The 18,028-nt window shown below is 57.0% G+C and overlaps 3 protein-coding genes across 16 annotated transcripts in view; all 3 read left to right on the top strand.

Annotated features, from left to right (window-relative positions):
• Positions 1-4,161, top strand: part of KIAA1671 (KIAA1671 ortholog) — a 64,960-nt gene extending 60,799 nt beyond the window's left edge. For 6 of the 10 annotated variants that reach the window (XM_033518215.1, XM_015643981.2, XM_015643979.2 and 3 more), the window contains 5 exons: positions 254-428; positions 629-756; positions 968-1,101; positions 1,264-1,346; positions 1,840-4,144. In XM_033518215.1, the coding sequence (XP_033374106.1) occupies positions 254-428; positions 629-756; positions 968-1,101; positions 1,264-1,342 (516 nt within the window). In that variant the 3' untranslated portion in view covers positions 1,343-1,346; positions 1,840-4,144. Of the gene's footprint in view, positions 1-253; positions 429-628; positions 757-967; positions 1,102-1,263; positions 1,347-1,839 lie in introns of all 10 variants that reach the window. The other 4 variants (XR_004499600.1, XR_004499601.1, XR_004499598.1 and 1 more) reach the window with 4 other exon arrangements.
• Positions 3,358-10,736, top strand: CRYBB3 (crystallin beta B3). 5 transcript variants are annotated; one of them, XM_015643985.2, is made up of 7 exons: positions 5,220-5,333; positions 7,157-7,476; positions 8,147-8,226; positions 9,442-9,560; positions 9,639-9,771; positions 9,839-9,981; positions 10,469-10,736. In XM_015643985.2, exons 2-7 carry the CDS (start codon positions 7,341-7,343, stop codon positions 10,632-10,634), a joined length of 777 nt encoding a protein of 258 aa, XP_015499471.1. In that variant the 5' UTR covers positions 5,220-5,333; positions 7,157-7,340; the 3' UTR covers positions 10,635-10,736. The 5 variants fall into 5 exon arrangements, with proteins under 5 accessions (XP_033374109.1, XP_033374108.1, XP_015499471.1 ...); XM_033518218.1 differs by lacking the exons at positions 5,220-5,333; positions 7,157-7,476 and adding an exon at positions 3,358-3,469; XM_033518217.1 differs by lacking the exons at positions 5,220-5,333; positions 7,157-7,476 and adding an exon at positions 4,393-4,583.
• A 1,991-nt stretch (positions 10,737-12,727) lies between these two features.
• On the top strand, positions 12,728-16,432 carry CRYBB2 (crystallin beta B2). Its single transcript, XM_033518234.1, has 5 exons — positions 12,728-12,791; positions 14,450-14,585; positions 15,317-15,491; positions 15,872-16,014; positions 16,128-16,432. Exons 1-5 carry the CDS (start codon positions 12,728-12,730, stop codon positions 16,294-16,296), a joined length of 687 nt encoding a protein of 228 aa, XP_033374125.1. The 3' UTR covers positions 16,297-16,432.
• The last annotated feature ends 1,596 nt before the right edge of the window (positions 16,433-18,028 follow it).

Raw genomic sequence — 18,028 nt, forward strand, 5'->3', positions numbered from 1 at the left:
GTTATTTTTTATATTAATTTGGTGCAAATTATTCATGCAACTCAGGCATCCACAGCCTAGAGAGATCCAAGGATTACACCCAGTTAGCCATGATGTCCATGTCCTCATCATGCACTCCCTTTAGTATGATTGTAAGTGACTCCAATAATAATCGTCAGGCAGATGTTTATTTTAATTGATGAATGCAATCAAGTGGGTTGGGATTTAACTGTGGAGGAGGTGGGGCTCATTCCCAGGTCTGTTTTTTCTCCAGCACACGGCTGTCCTGGACTCCAGTGCTCTCAAGACTCGGGTGCAGCTGAGCAAGAAGCGCCGGTGCCGGGCACCCGCGTCCCACTCGCTGCGCAGGAGCAGAGGGCTGGACCTGGAGAACAGGTTTTCCTTGACAGAAGAACCAGATAATGGCTGGATGTTCAAAGATTCCACAGGTAACCCCTCAACTACCTGGAATAATTGGTTGTGATGTACCTGGGTGCAAGGGCAGGAGTTTGTAAAAGGCGTATTTTAAATACTGCCCTTCGTTCCTGCTTGAGTGCGGGAAGAGATCTCAAACAAGAGATGAAAAGCTGGCTCATGGTTTCCTCCTCTGCTTTTCTTTTTATTTTTTTTTTTTTAAACAATTAATTAGAAGAGAAGAAAACTATGCAACAGGAAGATTCTGAGGAGGAAGAGAAGATCCAGCACACTCCAAGGTCATCTTCTGTGCAAGCCCAGAGACTGCCCGTGTTCCCAGGGATGGATCACTCTGTTCTCAAGGTGAGCTCAGGCAGAGCCCAGGAGGTGGCAGATAAACCAGTTCAGTAGCTACAAGTGCTTTATAAGGAATTCCCTCACTCATTTCAGGGATTTTTTTTTTGTTTTTATAAATCTGGAGTGATCAATTCTTCATTCCAAGAGAAAAAAAAATAAAAATAAAAAGCCTGGATGCTGGCTTTAAAAGAACCCCTTTCTTTATTTTGATATTTAGGCCCAGCTGCGGAAAAGACAGGAGTCTGAGAGCACTGGTGACATGGGCTCTGCTCAGCTCTTCAAATCCCCCAAAGCACAGCTCGGCACTCCCAGCAGCAGAGTGCTGCCCTCCAGTGTGGAAAAGGAGGACAGGTGAGAGAGTCCCAGCGTCAGGAGAAGGCTGATGCTCTTCTTGCTGGAAGGAGAAATAATGCAACAAGCTGTACATTCCTTTTTGTTGTTGTTGTTTCCGTCAGGAGTTTTCATAATGAAAGAATAAAGAGTGGTTTTATTTTTTATTTTTTTATATCTTAGGTCAGAAGAAAAGTCTCCTCAGTGGCTGAAAGAGCTGAAGTCAAAGAAGAGACAGAGCCATTATGAGAATCAGGTTTGAAAAGGTACTTGGGTAGGAAGGGGGCCTTTGCTGAGTGCAGGAGTGCAGTGACAAACTCACATTTCCTTTGATGTGTTGGTTCAACTTTAAGCATACAAAGATCACAGAAACCTTTCTTACTGTTTTTAATGTAATGAAATTGTTTCATGAATACCCACAAATCCTTAAAGGAAAAAACATCACTGTGGCCCCACCAACACTGCCCTTACCCTGCCCTGTGCACCAGGGGTGGCAAACAGGGCAGTGCCCCTCCACTCCCAGTCCCATTGATTCTCTGCACATCATTTGATTTTCATAACCCTCACTCTGGTGGGGCTGGGATTTCCCAAAGTTTGAAAACTTTGTGTGGTTTCAGCACAATTCTGAGTGGTTCTTAAGCATTTAATGCATTAAACAGACAAGACCAAGGTGGCACTGCAACAGAAAACACATTTCAAGGGGGTTCCTGTTGCAGCTGCCTGACCATATCACACATTTCCTTTTGTTTTCCTTTCCAGACAGTGATTCTAACTGGGAGAAGATAAAGAAGTTTAACAGAAGCCTTAACTCATCTGAACCTAAACCCCCATGTCATGTTGCTGCTGTTTGCTTCCTGCCTCAACTGCTCTGTGCATGGTGCCTTCCTGTTTTGTGGAGAAAAGCTGCTTCAATTCATAGTCAAATACAAAGCTGTGTCTGTCAGGTTGGGGGGACAGTGGCACCTCAGATCTGCCTGCAGGAGAACTCCCCTGGCTCACAGTTAGCACCTCAGAAAGTCTTGGAAAACAGAGATATTTGGGAGTGCTGTGATCCAGGGAACTCCCCTTGCTGTGGAACAGACTCTGTAGGTGTTCACCTCTGGGAGATGTGTCTGGCTGAGTTTTGTGTTTGTTTATGAAAATAATAATTTTAATCAAATTTATCTTTTTTTTTCCTTTTTTTTTTTCTTTTTTTTTTTTTGGTGAACAAATAGTAAGCTCCTATTTAGAATGAAACTTGTGGAAGGTGAGAGTGGAAGAACAAATCATGTTTACTGCCATATTGAAAAAGGAAACTTGATTATTTTTTTGTAAAATGTATTTTTGATTGGCTTGTATTTACATGTGATCTGCTGACCTGGCAGATGGAGATAATTTTTAGATGAACAAAATGTTAATTTTTTGTCACTCTTGAAGTGGTATATTCTGTGTTTTGTCAGCATGTGGAATAATTGCTTCATTGGAATGTCTTTCCTAAAAAGGATTAAGCAATAATGTCAACCAGTTCTCTTTAAAAAAAAAGTAAAAATATGTAAATACTGTTTTTATAACAAAAAAAGGAAGGGAAGAGGGAGGATGTTACACTCATATCAGGGTTCCAGTTAATTGTTGAATGTCACTTTAATAGCAGTTCAGATAGTCCCACTTCATATTTTTATTTGTTAATCTGTAAATACCAGGTTTAAGTTTTTATTTTTATGCTGATTTTGTGGGATAACCTAAATGTGATCTTCAGTTTCTCTGATGATTTCCTGTCTTTCCTTTGGCAAGACGTGCTGATAGCGGAGTAGAGATCTCCTGGACCACGTGGGTGTTTGGGTATCCCTAATTCTCAGATATTCCCTGTCTCTGGACACTGATTGTGAAACACCAACCACCATGGCCATGGAAGACAGACTCGATTCTTGCCCCAGATAAGTGCTCTTTCAGTAACCTTTAAAAGCGTAGCCCAGGTGATTCCAGGTGTTCCTCAGGCTCAACCAGGAAAAGGTGGAAGAGGGAAAAGGGGGAGTGGAGAGCTCTCCTCACCTGGCAGAGCTGCTTGGGCTGCACTCCCCACGTCCTGCTGAGGGGCTCCTGTGGGTACAAACCATAAAGCACCAGCACTTCAGCTCCTTCTCCTTTTGTCTCTTTTCCCAATCAGCGTTTCGGGAGCGCAGCTCCCGCGGAGCCTGCCCGGGCTGCTGTCTGTCAGGCTTGGAGCTGCCAAAACCATGTGCCAATTCACCTCAAGGAGGAGTCACAGGGGGGGATTTGCAGTCCCAGTCTGCAAGAAATAGCAGCAGGATGGCAGGAGACAAGTCCCATCTGCACATCTCTGGCTCCCGGGTTTTATTCCTGTGGCAGCTCCCTGTGCTCCCTGGAGATGAGATGGAGACGTCTGTCTGATGTAAAAGTCTTTTCCCTGTTGTTTTGCCCTGTTTCTCATGGGAGCTGTTGCCACTGTTATTTTGGCAGCCCCTCTGCTCCCCACAGAGCAGTGATCCCCAGGATTCTGATGGAATTTGGGGATGGGCCGTGTCAGTGCAGCCACCACCACTGACCAGCTCCTTTTAAAACCTTGCACAGATTTCCTTCCCTCTCCTTTAGATGTTGGTGGGAAAGGTGACTCTTGGTGTGGTTTTTGGGGTATGTTCTGGGGGTGTGTCCCACGTGTGACGCTCACCTGGGCCAGCCTGAGCAGCACTGCAGGTGAGGAGGAGGAGGAGGAGGAGGAGGAGGATGGTTCTTCTCACTCACACCAAGTGGGGCCTCCCACACCCAGAAACCAGGCAAGTCCCTGCTCACAGGAACATCCTCACAGGCTGGGTTTTCCACTTCCACAGGTGACAGTGTTGCATTCCCAGCAGCTGGAGGATTTACTGGTTCTTGGTCTAGGCCAGAAATTCTGTAACTGTGCTGAGGAAGCTGAGGGGATTGACACGAGGTTTCCACAAAGCCCTTGAATGTGTTTGCATTTCCACATCTGCTTGGACAATGCACTGAAATTACTGTATTGAGTAGTTTAACCTACTACTGAGAAATGTTTAATGCTTAAATGTCTAATTAAAGAGCATCTTTAGAATGTTGTTGAATGGGAAAGTGTTTTTTCTGCTCTGTTATTTCTTTATATTGTACATGGATTAAATATCTACTTCCTTCTCTTCGGGTTATTGCTCTGTAATAAAAGATATATAAATATGTTATTACTTCTTAAATGATAGAACAGACTGTAATACACTTTATATAATTCTATTTTAATTCCAAATAATGCTTCTTGGAATTTTTTCTGCTTTCACTTTTGTTGCCATGTGCTTTTTCCTGCTGTTTATTGGAGATGGAAGTGAGCTCTAAGGTTCCTTCAGATGTGCTGCTTCCTTCACTCCTGGAGCAGACTCATCTCTTGTCCAAAAAGTGATGCTGAAGGTGATGGAGGCCCTGGAAGTTCCCTTTGTCTCTCCCCTCACAGCTCCTCAGCTGTTTCTCCTTGTGTAAAAAAGCCACATCAATATTGGGTTTTAAAGGTGGGATGTTGTGCTTTGTGGGGTTCAGGAACACTTTCTGACTGCCCTCCTCTCATGATCCCCAGCGATCCCTGCTCTGGGTGGCGTGTCAGGGACTTGCACGGCTGCTCCATTGCTTTTTATTGGAATTCCCACTTGTGGACTTCTTCCTTTTTATTTTTCTGCTTGTAAATTCACCTTTTTAGCATCTCTGAATCTTCAGTTTGGTCCTTATCCACCAGAGCCTTTCACATGCTGCAGAGAAAGAAGCAATGTTTGGTTTTCCAACCTTTGACATTCCAAGACTTTCCACAGGATTATTCCCAGGGTGAAAGTTTGTTTCACCCTGTTCCTTGTTTGCAAACAAAGTTACTTGCAAACTGAAATGCAGGTGGGGCAGCTTTGGGAATGCAAAGTGTGACCTGTAAAAGGTTTGGAACAACAAATCCCAGATTTCTGCAGGGTTATTGTGTTTCAGGAGGAGATGGGCAATTCTGGGGTGCTGCCACAGGGTGTGGCTCAGCCTCACGAGGTGTATCCAGGTACAAAACCTCTGGGCCAAATTCCTCAGCGCTGTCACTGCTGTCCCCAAGCTCTGGGGGTAAAACAAATTATTCCAGTGAAATACAGAGGTGTCACCATAACTCTGTGCTCCCTGTGGGCCTGAGGTGTCTGCACCTCCACCAAGGACCCTGGTGCAAGAGCAGCTGCAGCCAAGTGAGGGAGGTGTTGGATCCATCCCTTCAGCCCAGAGCTGAGAAGGAGAAACAGGTATTTGCTTTAATTCCTTTTAAAGATGGACTTCTAGGAGGTGAAGGATTTTGGGACCAGCTTGGACAAGGCTTGGTCTAGTGGAAGGTTGGGGGAGCAGGGGGGAAGAATGAGATGAGCTTTAAGGTCCCTTCCTACCCAAACTATCCTGTGATTGTATGAAAACACCTCCATGGAGCTTTAATGGGATTTGGGGATGTTCTGGCAGGGGCTGCAGAGTCCAGGCCTAGTTCTGCTCACCTTGGGAGTGGAGAGGGTGGAGGGTGGGAATCCTTCCCAAGTTGATGGTGACCTCTGTTCCACGGCTGTCCTGTTCTCCCAAGCATAAATGTATTGCAGAAATACAGTCTGAAATAACTTCTGGTCCTTCTGGTGGGATTGGCACAGGAGGAGAGCCGAGGTCTGGTGGTTTATGGGTTTCTCTCATTCCATATTAAACAAAATTAGATCAAATCTGGTTTTGAAGGAGCTCTTGTGGAGATGAAGCTTTTATATTGTTCCACTTTAGCCTTATAGAGTCTGTCAGTGTGGGTCACAGTAAGTAACACTGTGTGATAGAAATCCTGTCTTTTGTATTGCACAGTTTCCTGGGGAATGAAGATATTCTGGCCACTGTATTTTTTGTTCTGTACCATTACAGTTCCAGTTTAGCTTTGTCAGGTATTAATAAAAAAGATCTATTTTCTAACAGTCATTTTTCAAAGGGATTTAAGAGGCTGACAGCGAGAGGAAATTGAGGTCTGTTTGGGAGAGGCATCAAGGAGATCCAGTGCCCCTTCTGTCGTGTTTTTGGAATTGCCTTGTTGGTGTGGAGAGCTGGGAGAGGCAGATCCAGGGCCCTGCAGCTGTGACAGAGCTCAGTGAATGAGGATGCTGGAAGGAAGGGACTGGCACAGGAAAATCTGTGTTGCTAATTGGTTGAGGACAGGTGATGTTGTGTTTGGTAAGACAGAAATGAATCCATTCCTCCTCAGTCTGTGCCTGTCGTAGCTGTGGCACCTGTGGGACAGCTCTGATGGGGACAACAAACCTTCCTCAGGAACCACAGGATGGGCAGAGTGAGGAAGACTCAGTTGGAGACGCCTCCTGGGTCATCCCTGTCACACCAGGCCTGGAGCATCACCCAGAGAGAGCAGGGCTGGGATGGGGCTGGAAAGCCTCGTTCTAACACGTACAACAGGAGAGGTTTCCATCCCTCTCCCCTTCAGTTCACCCAGCCTGGCCCAGGGGATTCACTTTTCTGGCAGTTTCAGTAAAGGTTTCATGGGTAGTTCTTGGTTTCAAGATGAGCCACGCTCAGAGCAGGTAGAAAAAAACCTGCAAGGGTAGAAAATGGGGATATGTGCAGCTGAATGAAATGTTCCCTGAGGAATCTGGATGGATTGGGTCTGAAGGGACTCTGATACCTGAAAAGGGAATCAGGGCCACTACCAGCAGGTGAAATGCTCCCAGTTTGGTGCCTGGTGTGGAAGGGCTGTGCTCCCCCCCCTTACCTCATCCTGTGTCCATGAGGATGGACAAACCCTTGTGCCAGGCTCCAGAATTCCCTCTTCACACACCCCAGGATGTGTTCCCAGCGTGTCCCTGGGAAATGCCGGGGAGGGAGCCAGACTAGGGGGCACAGAAAGAAAAGAGACTTAACAGAGAGAATCTGCTTGGGGCCAAAGTTCAAGTAAGATTGCCAATCTGGAAACCCTGAGCTGCTCCAGCTTTCTGCTGAGCTCCCGGAGCCAACCCCAGCCCTGTGTCACACCTCGCGCTGGAGCCCACACAAACGGGGACGTTTCGCCTGGTTTTTGCTTCACGCTGCGCCCGGTTTCCAGGCTAAACCCTCCCGTGAACTGCTGATGGCAGAGTTTTCCAGAGAACCTGGCAAGAAGCAGCATGAACGTGCTGATGCGAATTTCGACGTTAATCTTCTGTAAATCGAGCGGCCCGTGTCCGAGGGACGGCCGCGAGAAATCCGAGTGACGTTTCCATAGCTCGCTGCGCGCCCGCGCTATTGAGATGAAATCTCATGGATGGAATTCCGTGGACGCAGCTGCTGTATCAGCGCTCGGGGAATTCTGCTGTTCTGTTCAGAAGCGAGCCATAAATAGCGGGGCCGCCCGCGCCGCCCAGCACAGCGGAACCACACGGAGAGGTAGCGGCGGGACCGAAGGGGCTTTCTCAAAGAATTTGTGTTTGTCAGTCGGGGAGTCCCCCAGCGGAGGGTTTGGCTCGTGCGTGATGAGAAGTGAAGCTGAAGGGTTTGATTCAGGACGTTGATCAAACTCCTTCATTGGTCTCCTAAGCCCCTTGTCAGCGTGGCGCGTTCCAGTGTTGGAGCGGAGTTTTGCGGATGTTCCTGGAGAGCGAGGAGGGGGCTCTCACCACCATCCCAGCCCCAGCTGCTGGGTTTGGTGTCCCCCAGGATGCTGGAGCGAGGGAGAAGTGTCAGGTTTATGTTGTGGGGAAAGATGTCAGCAGCTGGAAGCTGATAAATTCCTGCTGGGAACAAAGGCTGTGAGATGGGAGTTCAGTGGTAACTGGGCGAGCTGCCCCGGGCAGAGGGCTCCGTGGCACTTGGGACATGGCTCAGTTCAGTCCTGCTGGTGCCTGGGTGAGGATTTGGGGCCCATGTGCAGGAGGGAGAGGAGGATGGATAACAGAGCTTGCTCCTAGCCTGGACATCCGTGGGATTTACAGCTGCTGCATCAGGGTCTGTGCTAACCCGTGCTGCTGTTCCGTGCCAGCTTCATCCTTTGTGTTTCATTACCGGCCGTAGATCCCGGCACCTCCCGCCTTAACTTCCTGCAATTTGGGTTTTCCAGGCACAATGACCGAGCAGCAAAGTCCCCCCGAGCAGATGGCGACTGGGGAGGGTGCTGGCGAGCGAGGTGGCAACTACAAGGTATACTGGGATGTACTGGGGACACTGGTTACGGATGGATGCTGGGTGGAGCCGTGGGATGCGGTGCTGGAGTCACTGCCAGCTCTGCAGCTGCTGCTGGGGACAGCAGTGGGTGGTGGCCCCGCTCTGGTGTTGAACCCAGGGGGGCTCAGGTTGGGCAGCAGCTGGAGCTGAGGATCTGCTGCTGCTGCTCCCTGGCTGCCAAGGACATTGGCTGGCCAGGCTGGTGTGCAGCTGCCCAGGGATTTCATGCAGGATCTGAAGCATCCTGGCACAGCGGGATCAGCTGTGGGCCCAGGCACTGAAACTCCCCAGGTGCGTTGTAGGTTTGGATTCAGCTCATAGCTTGGTTGAAAGTAAATCAGCTTTTAAAGTCAGGAGAGGATGTGGTGGCTTCCCACAAAGCTGTTCCGGGACAGGGAAGGCTGGAGTGGTGGGAAAGAGGGGTGCCAGGAGCTGGGGCTGTTTATTGCTTTGAGGTGCACAGAGGATCCTGAGGAACCTGGGTGTCACCTCTGTCCCCTGAGCCCCCCATTATGTGGTGTGTGCAGGAGGCTCTGCTCTTGGCCCAGGCTCAGGTGTGGCAGCTGTGACCCCTTTGGGACAGTGCCAGGGGGTGCCTGGTCACCCCACTGACCCTCCTGGTCCCTGAATGGTGCTGGGCACCCTGGGCCCTGCTCAGTGCCACGCTCTGACCACTGGGACTGGCTCCAACCCGTCCTGCAGCTCGGCCTCGAGGCTCTGCTGAGAGCAGGGCAGCCTGGGGAGGCACTGGGGTCTCTGCAGCTGGCAGGGTTTAGAAGAAAACATTGAACAAAGAGCTTGTGCCAGGCCAAGTCAAGGGGATGGTTGGATCTGGAGGATGCAGTGATAAGGGATGGATGGGCAAGGGCCAGGCTGGGAGTAGGAGAGGCAGCCCATGGCTCAGGAATTCTCTTAGCCCAAACTTTCCGTGTTTCCAGTGCTGTGTTTGAACTGGTTTTCAGCCTGTCATGGACAAAATTCCAGCCTGTGCTTTACCAAACACCCTTGGCCAGAGCTTGGCCCTAAGATCTGTCAGGGCAGAGACAGCAGCAGGGCCTGGCTCTGTCGGGCGAGGAGTGACATCGGCACAGGATGGCCAGGATGGAGGGACACGGCCAGAGCCCTTTGATCCACTGCTGCCCCCATTTCCTGGGGTGTTCCCCTGGCTGACAGTGTCTCTCCCCACCTCAGATCACGATCTACGAGCTGGAGAATTTCCAGGGGAAAAGGTGTGAGCTGACAGAGGAGCTCCCCAACATCACCGAGAAGGAGATGGAGAAGGTGGGCTCCATCCAGGTGGAGTCTGGCCCGTAAGTTTGGGGTGGGGAAGATGGAGCAGCCCCAGGGGGTGGCAGGGAGAGCATCCCCCTGACACTGGGGTCCTGCAGGTGGCTGGGCTTCGAGCGCCAGGCCTATGCTGGGGAGCAGTTCGTGCTGGAGAAGGGCGACTACCCCCGCTGGGACTCCTGGTCCAACAGCCACAGCAGCGACAGCCTGATGTCCATCCGGCCCCTCCAGATTGTGAGTAGGGCTGTGCTGGGGTGGCCACCGGGGCTGGGGGCAGCCCCTGACCCGCCCTTTCCCCCAGGACAGCGCCGACCACAAGATCCACCTGTTTGAGAACGCGGGGTACACCGGGAGGAAGATGGAGATCGTGGATGACGACGTCCCCAGCCTCTGGGCCCACGGCTTCCAGGACCGCGTGGCCAGCGTCAAGGCCCTGAATGGAACGTAAGGATCCAGGGGACACTGGGGACACCCCAACAGGTTCCTGTCCGTGGTTGGGCCCTCCAGGGTGGTGGTGGCAGGGGCGCCTGGCACAGCCACTGCAGTGGGGCCGCTGCTCCCGTGGTGCTGCTCATGCCCATTGTCCCTTGTTCCCTCCCTGCTGCCGCCTTTTCCCTGGCCCACAGGGGGTTATAGGGACCATGGCAGTGTCCCTGGGGCTGGATGATGGCTCCTTGCCCTAACCCACCCCCCGAACAGTGGAGCTGTGGTCCCTTCTCCTCGGACTCCATCTGCCCCTGGCACAGCATTTCCCAGCTGCAGCCTGTGAGGTGGCACTTGGTGACACCCCAGTGGCCCTGGGCAGCATCACCTGGCTGTGGCAGGCAGAGACACGGGAATGGGGATGGGGATGGGGATGGGGACAGGGACACTGCCCCTGTTCCAGGGGGTGTGGGGTGGACACTGCTGAGCACCGCCTTGCTCCCCACAGGTGGGTGGGCTACGAGTACCCCGGCTACCGGGGCCGCCAGCACGTCTTCGAGAAGGGCGAGTACCGGCACTGGAACGAGTGGGACGCCAACCAGCCCCTGATCCAGTCCGTGCGCCGTGTGAGGGACCAGCAGTGGCACCAGCGGGGCTGCTTCGAGAACAGCTGAGGGACCCCCAGCCCCCGCCGGGGCCGCTCGCGGGGTCCCCCGGCTGATGCCGTGACCGTGGTGTTTTTTGTGCAAAAACCTCAATAAAGCTCTGAGATGGAGGCTGCTGGTGCCTGCCTGGTCCTGGGCTGGGGGAGGTCGGGGAGGGGGGCAGGGGGATGGGGATGGGGATGGGGCAGTGGCCGTGCCCAGCACCCCCTGCACAGGGCAGAGGGGGAAGTGCCAGTGTTTGCAGTGTTACATAAAGGCTGCAGCTTTCCAAAAATCACCCCCAGTGCTGCTGCATCAGCGTTTTCCCAGTGCCTCTGTCCCTTTCCACAACATCTCCTGCCCGCTCCCAGGGCTGGTGGCCAGTCCCAGGGCAGGGAGGGGGCTGGGGGGATGTGTGGAGCAGCCAGCCCTGGGTCGTGCACTCCAAGCAGGGCTCATCCCATGGAGGGATGGCTGTGCCCAACCTCAGTGTCCTGCAGGGTCTCCTGCCTGTCCCCAAGGAAGATTCCCACAGTCCTGGGGTGGTTTCTCCTGGGGGACGAGCTGTGACATGGGGGGGCCGTTCTGGGGGCAGAGGTGGGGGGTTGAGGGGTGCCACAGGGGGCTGGTGGGGCACTGAGCTGCCCTGGCACTGCCCTTCCCCTGGGGCACTGTGGCCACTCTTGGGGACCCACAGGGCCGGGGCAGAGATGGGAGATGGGCTTGAGTCCACTGAGGGCTTTGTGCAGGTCCCTGAGCAACCCCCCTGGAGCTTTTCCCTTTGGGGGTTGGTGGCTGGGAAAGGTGAGTGCCTGGCCCCGGATGGCAAAAGCTGCTTCCAGAACATTCCATGGGGCTGCCACAGCCGGGGAGCTGCAGCACCAGGGCTGGGATGAGCTAAATCCAGCCCAGCAGAGCCAAGGGAGGGAATCACAGGAGCCACGCTGAGCACTGTGGCAGCCCCTTGCTGCGGTGCTGAGGGGACAGGATGGGGCTGCAGTGCCCTGCACTGGGACCTGGGACAGGTCCATGAGGGTCCTGGGCTCAGAACCTGAATGAATTAACCCAGGAGATGGGGAAGGAAATACTGGCTCCATCTGTGGGGTTGCAGCAGGAGACACAGGCAAGGAAGGGCTGGGAATGCTGGAAACTCCTGCTCACAGCCTGGCCTGCTCACATCCATGGCCTGATGGGTTCCTTGCAGAGCTGTGCTGTCACCTTGGCCCCTCTGGCCCTGGAATTCCCATCCCCTGGAGCCAGGGCAGCCACAGAGCCTGGGACTGACCCCCCCACACATGTCACTGCCAGGGTGGGCTCTGGTGACAACAGCCTGTGAGTGACGGTGTGAGCAGCCAGCCTGGGGTAGGGGCTGGGGCAGAGGGGACCCTGGGGGGGCTGCAGGGACCCTGTGGGACCTCGGGAGGTGCTGAATGCGGGAAGGAGCAGGTCTGGGGTCTGCTCATGCTGGGTGACACTTGCTGGGGTGAATCCAGCTCCTCTGTGGGGTGAAGGGAGCTGTGGGTACTGCACAGCACCCAGCGAGTCTGACAGTGTTCCCCCTCTGTGAAAGCTCCTTTTCTGCAGCCCCCAGCCCCGTGCAGCCTCCTGTCTCAGCTGCTGGGGTGATGCCAGCCAAGGGACTCTGCTGCTGCCCTCGGCCCCCAGCTCAGCCCTGGCTGTGCTGCCCATCCAGGCACATCCCAGCCACGGGGACGTGTCCCAGGCTGAGCCCCGGTGACCTCAGCTTTGTCCCGGTGTCACAGAGGGGCCCCTGAGCTGCTGCTGCGCTCCCGTGGGGCTGGGACCCCAAAAAGGCGGAGGAGCCCAACACCCGACACTTGAGTGCCCCACACCCAAACCCCGGGAGCTGCCCCAGCCCCTGCCCATCCCCGAAGCCCCGGGCCGGTGTCGGGAAGGGGCTCCCGGGCTGCAGACGGGCAAAGCCAGACGCTCACCGGCGCTTTGAGGCGTTTTATCGCGCATGGGAAGAGCCGAGCTCAGCAGGTCCGGGGCTGCTGCCCGGCGGGCGGGGGGATCAAGGCTCTGGCCCCGAAACGCCCGAAGCGGGGCTGGCGGGGCTTTGTTGGCCAGGCCCGCCCCGGCTCTTGGCACGCGTTCGGCTGATGCTTGCAAACTCCAAATCTCCTCGCCACCAACCCGACAAAGCGGGTGACTCGAATGTGACAGGTAATGAAATAACTCGGGCTTGGTGCTCGGGCAGACAAAGGCTGCGGCGGATCAGCTGACCCTGGTTTTCATTGGGGTTTAATCCAGCATTCTCGCTTTGAATCAGGCTTTAACTATTTTGTAAATAGTTTTGGCACCTCTCTGCTGCGGCTCGGTATAAATTCCACCTCCCGGCCCCAGCCCGTCACTGGCTCAAGCGGGTACTGGTATAACTGGTAAGACTTTGCTATTTATTGTCCTCTCTTTTGCCGTAGCCTCCTCCCGATCCCCGGGGCCGGGGTCCCTTCCCGGTGCCAGCGGGGTGTGGGCAGCGGCTGAGCCGGGGACAGTCCCGTCCCCGCAGCCCAAAGCAGGATATCACCACCCGGCCACGGCTCCGCTTCTTTTTGTCAGGAATGAGTTTTTCACCTGTTTTGGAGCTGCTCAGATACTGAGGGTCCTTCTGGGCTTGAGGACGGGGCTCATTCCAAGGGGTGGCAGTGCCAGGCCGAGTCGGGAGGGCTCGGCACAGGCTCCTCGGGGCTGGGGCTGGCGGGGAGAGCCCCAGAGCTTCTCTCCATCGCCCCTTCAAACACCCGCGTGGGGCCGGGACTCTCAGCTGGACAGGGACAGCAGGAAATCCTCGACCAAAGGGCCTGGGCTCCACTGGGAATGATTTAGGAATTTCCTGGGCTCACAGTTCCCAATGTTGGTCCCGAGGGCCATTGCCTGTGCTCTGAGCCTGGGGAGGTTTGGGGTGCCAGTTTATCCCTGAGAACCCCATCCTGAGCCCATCCTGCTGCCAGCCCTGCTCCCAACACCCTCTTCCCTGGGCAAACTGCAGGGTATGGATGGACACAGGGCAGGGACACAGGGCAGAGACACAGGGCAGGGACACGGGGCTCTGAGCACGGTCCCCAGTGTGTCCCGAGACAGATTTTAACGTGCTGAGTTTCCCTCCCAAGGCAGCAGACTACCCAGCTGATGATGGCTTCCGAGCACCAAATGCCAGCCTCCAAGCAGCAGCAAGCCAGCTCCAAGGTCAGTGGGAGACTGCCCAGCCCTGCAGGGGTGCCAGGGCACCCTCAGCCTCTCTGGGTGCCCAAACCATACCCGGAGTCGCTGCTGGGAGCAGCTGAGCTCCCTTTGCCAGCACCCCCAGCACTCCCGGCTGGTGCCAAGCGCGGCCGGCTGCGCTGCTGAGCTGTTTGCAGCAGGACAAGGGGAAGGGGAATGGGATTTTTTTGGCATCCTCGGTGCAGGTGGAGCGGTTGGGAAGAGCTCAAGTGCTGATCTCCCACCACCGCTGCAGACACAGCAGATCTGTCCCCACTGCCCGCTGACCCCCGAGGTCTGTGCTGAGCTGGCGGCCCCGGGGCTGTCCCCGAGCTGTCCCCGGGTGTCTGGGTCGCCGAGTCCCTCAGCTGTTTGATGCCCGCTGTGAGCATCCCTCTGCCAGGAGCAGCGGGGCTCTGGGACAGCGCTGGCACCCGAGAGTGAGACATCCTCAGAGGCAGGGCAGCGAGGGCTTGCACTTGCAGACTCCTTAAAAGCCTCTGGAGTGCAGTTTTTTGGGAGAGTGAGAGGTCTGGACAGCTGCAGATGTGCTGCCCCAGCGGTCGGGGACAGCGTGTGCCCCCCGTAGTGGCGGCAGGGGAGGGGGTGATGCTCTCGCTGAGGTCCTGCTCTCTTCCAGATTGCCATCTTCGAGCAGGAGAACTTCCAGGGCCGCTGCCATGAGCTCAGCGGGGCCTGCCCCAACCTGAAGGAAGCCGGCGTGGACAAAGTGGGCTCCATCCTGGTGCACTCCGGACCGTACGTGAGGGGGGCTGGGGGCCAGGCGGGGCGTGGGAGGGACGGGGCTGGGGAGGAGGGGTCTCCCCGCTGCCACACCCGCGTCGTACCCCGGATTTCGTGTGGCCAACACTGCTGAGCTGCTCGCCCACCTCACCCCACCCCAGGGAGTGCCCGGTGCCAGGGGTTGCCAGCAGGTGAGGGCACAGCGGGTGAACAGGGGGTGACATTGTCACCTGGACAGGCTGAGAAGCCCACTCGGCGGCAGGGAGAGTGTGGGAACGGGCACAGATCACAGCGTTACCCCCACTTTGGTTTCCTTCCCTTTGGGTGCACGGACAGGTGAGAGTAGGACCCGCTTGGTGCCCTCTCCTCACCCGCTGGCCCTGTGCGTGCTCTCCAAGCCACGGGCTCCGGGCAAGGGAGAGCCCCTGGAAAACCCCTGGAGGGTTCCCAGCCTGCAGCCCCGGAACAGCGGGGGCAGCTGCAGAGCGCCAGCCGCGACATTTGGGTGATCCTGTGAGTCCCCAGGGACCAAGGATGGGTCGGAGCATCCCCAGTGGGAAGCCCTGCGGTGCCGCTGCTGTCCGGAGGCAGCGCAGCCCCGCTGGCACCTCCCTGGCACCTCTCCCGTCCTGGCAGGGAGCAGGGGACGCGGCTGGGGCTCAGCCCGGGCGCTCGCCGGGGGCAGTGCCAGGGGCCGAGCCCCGCACCGCCGCCCCCTCTGAAGCGCGTCCCCTGCTCTCTTCCAGCTGGGTGGGCTACGAGCAGGCAAGCTGCAAAGGGGAGCAGTTTGTGTTTGAGAAGGGGGAGTACCCCCGCTGGGACTCCTGGACCAACAGCCGGAGAAGCGACAGCATCACTTCCCTGAGACCCATCAAAGTGGTGAGAGCACCCAGACAGCCACTACCCACCCGCCAGACCAAGGTCTGCAGCCAGAAGTCTTCCCCAGCCTTCCCCCGCCCTCCCCAGCCCCGCGGGCGGAGGGGCACCCCCTCCTGCGCACCCTCGCCCCAGCCCTCGGGGCCCGGGGAGCCGTGGGGGGGTCGGAGGGGGCGCGGGGACGGGGGCGGTGGCAGGTGACCCCAGAGCGGAGGACGTCTGCTGGTAAGTCTGGCAGTGCCCGCGCAGGCAGCGGCTCTCTGAGCTGGATGGAGGGATGCGGAGCACCCCCGGCATCGGTGGGAGCGGCGGCACGAGGTGCCGGCCCTGGCCTCGGTTTCCCCATAGCCCTGGGCTCTGCCCCCCCTGCCCAGCCCCGCGGGGCCGGCAGCCGCTGACCCCCGTCTCTGCTCTCCCGGCTGCAGGACAGCCAGGAGCACAAGATCGTGCTGTACGAAAACCCCAGCTTCACCGGCAAGAAGATCGAAATCATAGACGACGATGTGCCCAGCTTCCACGCACACGGCTACCAGGAGAAGGTCTCATCCGTGCGGGTGCAGAGCGGCACGTGAGTACCGGGGGCATCGGGGCTGGGTCCCGGGCGGTGCCGGAGCATCCCCGCGGGGCTGGGCTCTGCCGGGTGACGCGTGTTGTGTGACCCCTCCCCGCTTGCCTCGGCAGGTGGGTGGGATACCAGTACCCTGGCTACCGGGGCTACCAGTACCTGTTTGAAAAGGGGGACTACAAGGACAGCTCAGACTTCGGCGCTCAGCACCCCCAGATCCAGTCGGTCAGGCGCATCCGGGACATGCAGTGGCACCAGCGCGGTGCCTACCACCCCACCAACTAAAGCCCCCGGCCCGTGTCGGGGCGCGGGGAGCGGAGCAAGCGTTCCCCCGGCCGCCGCTGAGCCCCCGCGGCCTCGCCTCCCGCCTCCCCCCGTGTGATGCACGCGCTGCCGAAGCAACTCAATAAAGCTTGGAGTTTCAAAGTCCCAGCTCGGCCTTTTCATTCGCGGCGGGCAGAGGGACACCGCTGCCGGGATGCCCGGCCTGCCCTCCGCGCTCCTGGGTGGGGAGGGGGCTCACGGCCGCGCCCCCGCTGCTCTCAGCGCCACCCCTCGCCGCTGCCATCGCTGCTGCCGGGCCACCCGAGGGTCCGGGGTCAGGGAGGTGACCTGGGGCTCAGCGGGAAGCTCGGGGGTCGCTCACCATGTGCGGACCTGGGGGGTCCGGCCCCAGATCGGTGGCTCTGGGGCTCAGCCCTGTCCTGGGGTGCGCGGCCAAGGCTGTGGGTCACATCCTGCTGTGGGGACAAAGGTGTCCTCTGAGCACCGGGGCAGATGCCACAGATGCTGGCGAGGGGGGATTGCCCTCTCCAAGCCGAATAATGGCATTAATTATTAGGCTCTGAAAGCTTTAATTAGTAATAATGCTTTAATTTAGCAGTCACGGTGCTAGAGGATGCTTTTATGATGGTGTAATAAATCGGGCAAAGGAAGTGGAGGAACGCAGCCGCACCTGCTTGGCCGGGGGCTCCGTGCGGTGGCAGAGGCGGTGGCGGAGGTGGTGGCGGCTGGGCTCGGTCCCCTCCGGCAGCAGGACGTGGCCGTGGCAGCCGCTCTGTGTCCCTGCGGGGCTGTGGGCACGGGCGGCCGTTCATGGGCACAGGTGAGCGGCGCCTGACGGGGCACTCCGGGCACCCCGCGGCTCCTGCTGCCCTCCCCTCCCATGCCTGGCTGCGGTGTTTTGGTGGGAATGCCGGCAAACCCGGGAATCTCGGGGAGTCAGGGATGCACAACATCCTCCTCGGCAGCTCCCGCTCCCGGCGGAGAGGGGTTTGCCCCCGAATCCTCCCTGTGCCAGAGGCTTTTCCCTGCGCTGCGGAGGAGCGAGCCCGGCGGGCCCAGCCCAGCCCACGGCGACCAGCCCGATGCATCACTCGCCACACGCCGCTGCGAGGCTCCTCGGCGAGGCGTGCTTTGGCAGCCACCGCGCCGCTTCCCTGCGGAAAGCTGTGCCTTTCCTTCCCCGGGATCACCCCAGACCTGAACGTTTTCGTGAAAAATGGGATTTTAGCGGTATCGGCGGCAGAGCCCGAGGTGCTCTGTGCGTGCCGGGAGAGTCGGTGGGAAACGGCGGCTCCCGGGGGGGAAAACTGCTGAAAGCAGCAGCGGGGTGGGGAACAGAGACCCCCAGATCACGGAATCAGAGATTCCCGGCCGTGGAACCCTGGAACGGTTTGGAACTCGAAAGCTCATCTCGTTCGGTTACCCTGCCATGGGCAGGGCCACCTTCCACTAGCCCAGCTTGCCCCAAGCCCTGTCCAAGCTGATTCGGGGGCCAGGGCAGCTCCCGCGGGGACACCGGAGCCCGGCTCTGGGTGGGCTGGGAGGTTTCTGGGGGAAAAAGCACCGAAAGCAGAAGTGGAAAATATGAACGAGCCCAGAGCAGCTCCTGTGGGACCCGTTGGGGGAAATTCCTCATCTGGTGGCCGGGTGCACCCAGGTGGGCGCCTCGGGTCTCCTGGAAGCAGCTTCAGCTCTGCTGAGGAGGGTTTTCCCCTCGCTGGCTCTGGGGAAA

This window comes from Parus major, chromosome 15 (genome assembly GCF_001522545.3).
Source record: "Parus major isolate Abel chromosome 15, Parus_major1.1, whole genome shotgun sequence".
NCBI lineage: Eukaryota > Metazoa > Chordata > Aves > Passeriformes > Paridae > Parus > Parus major.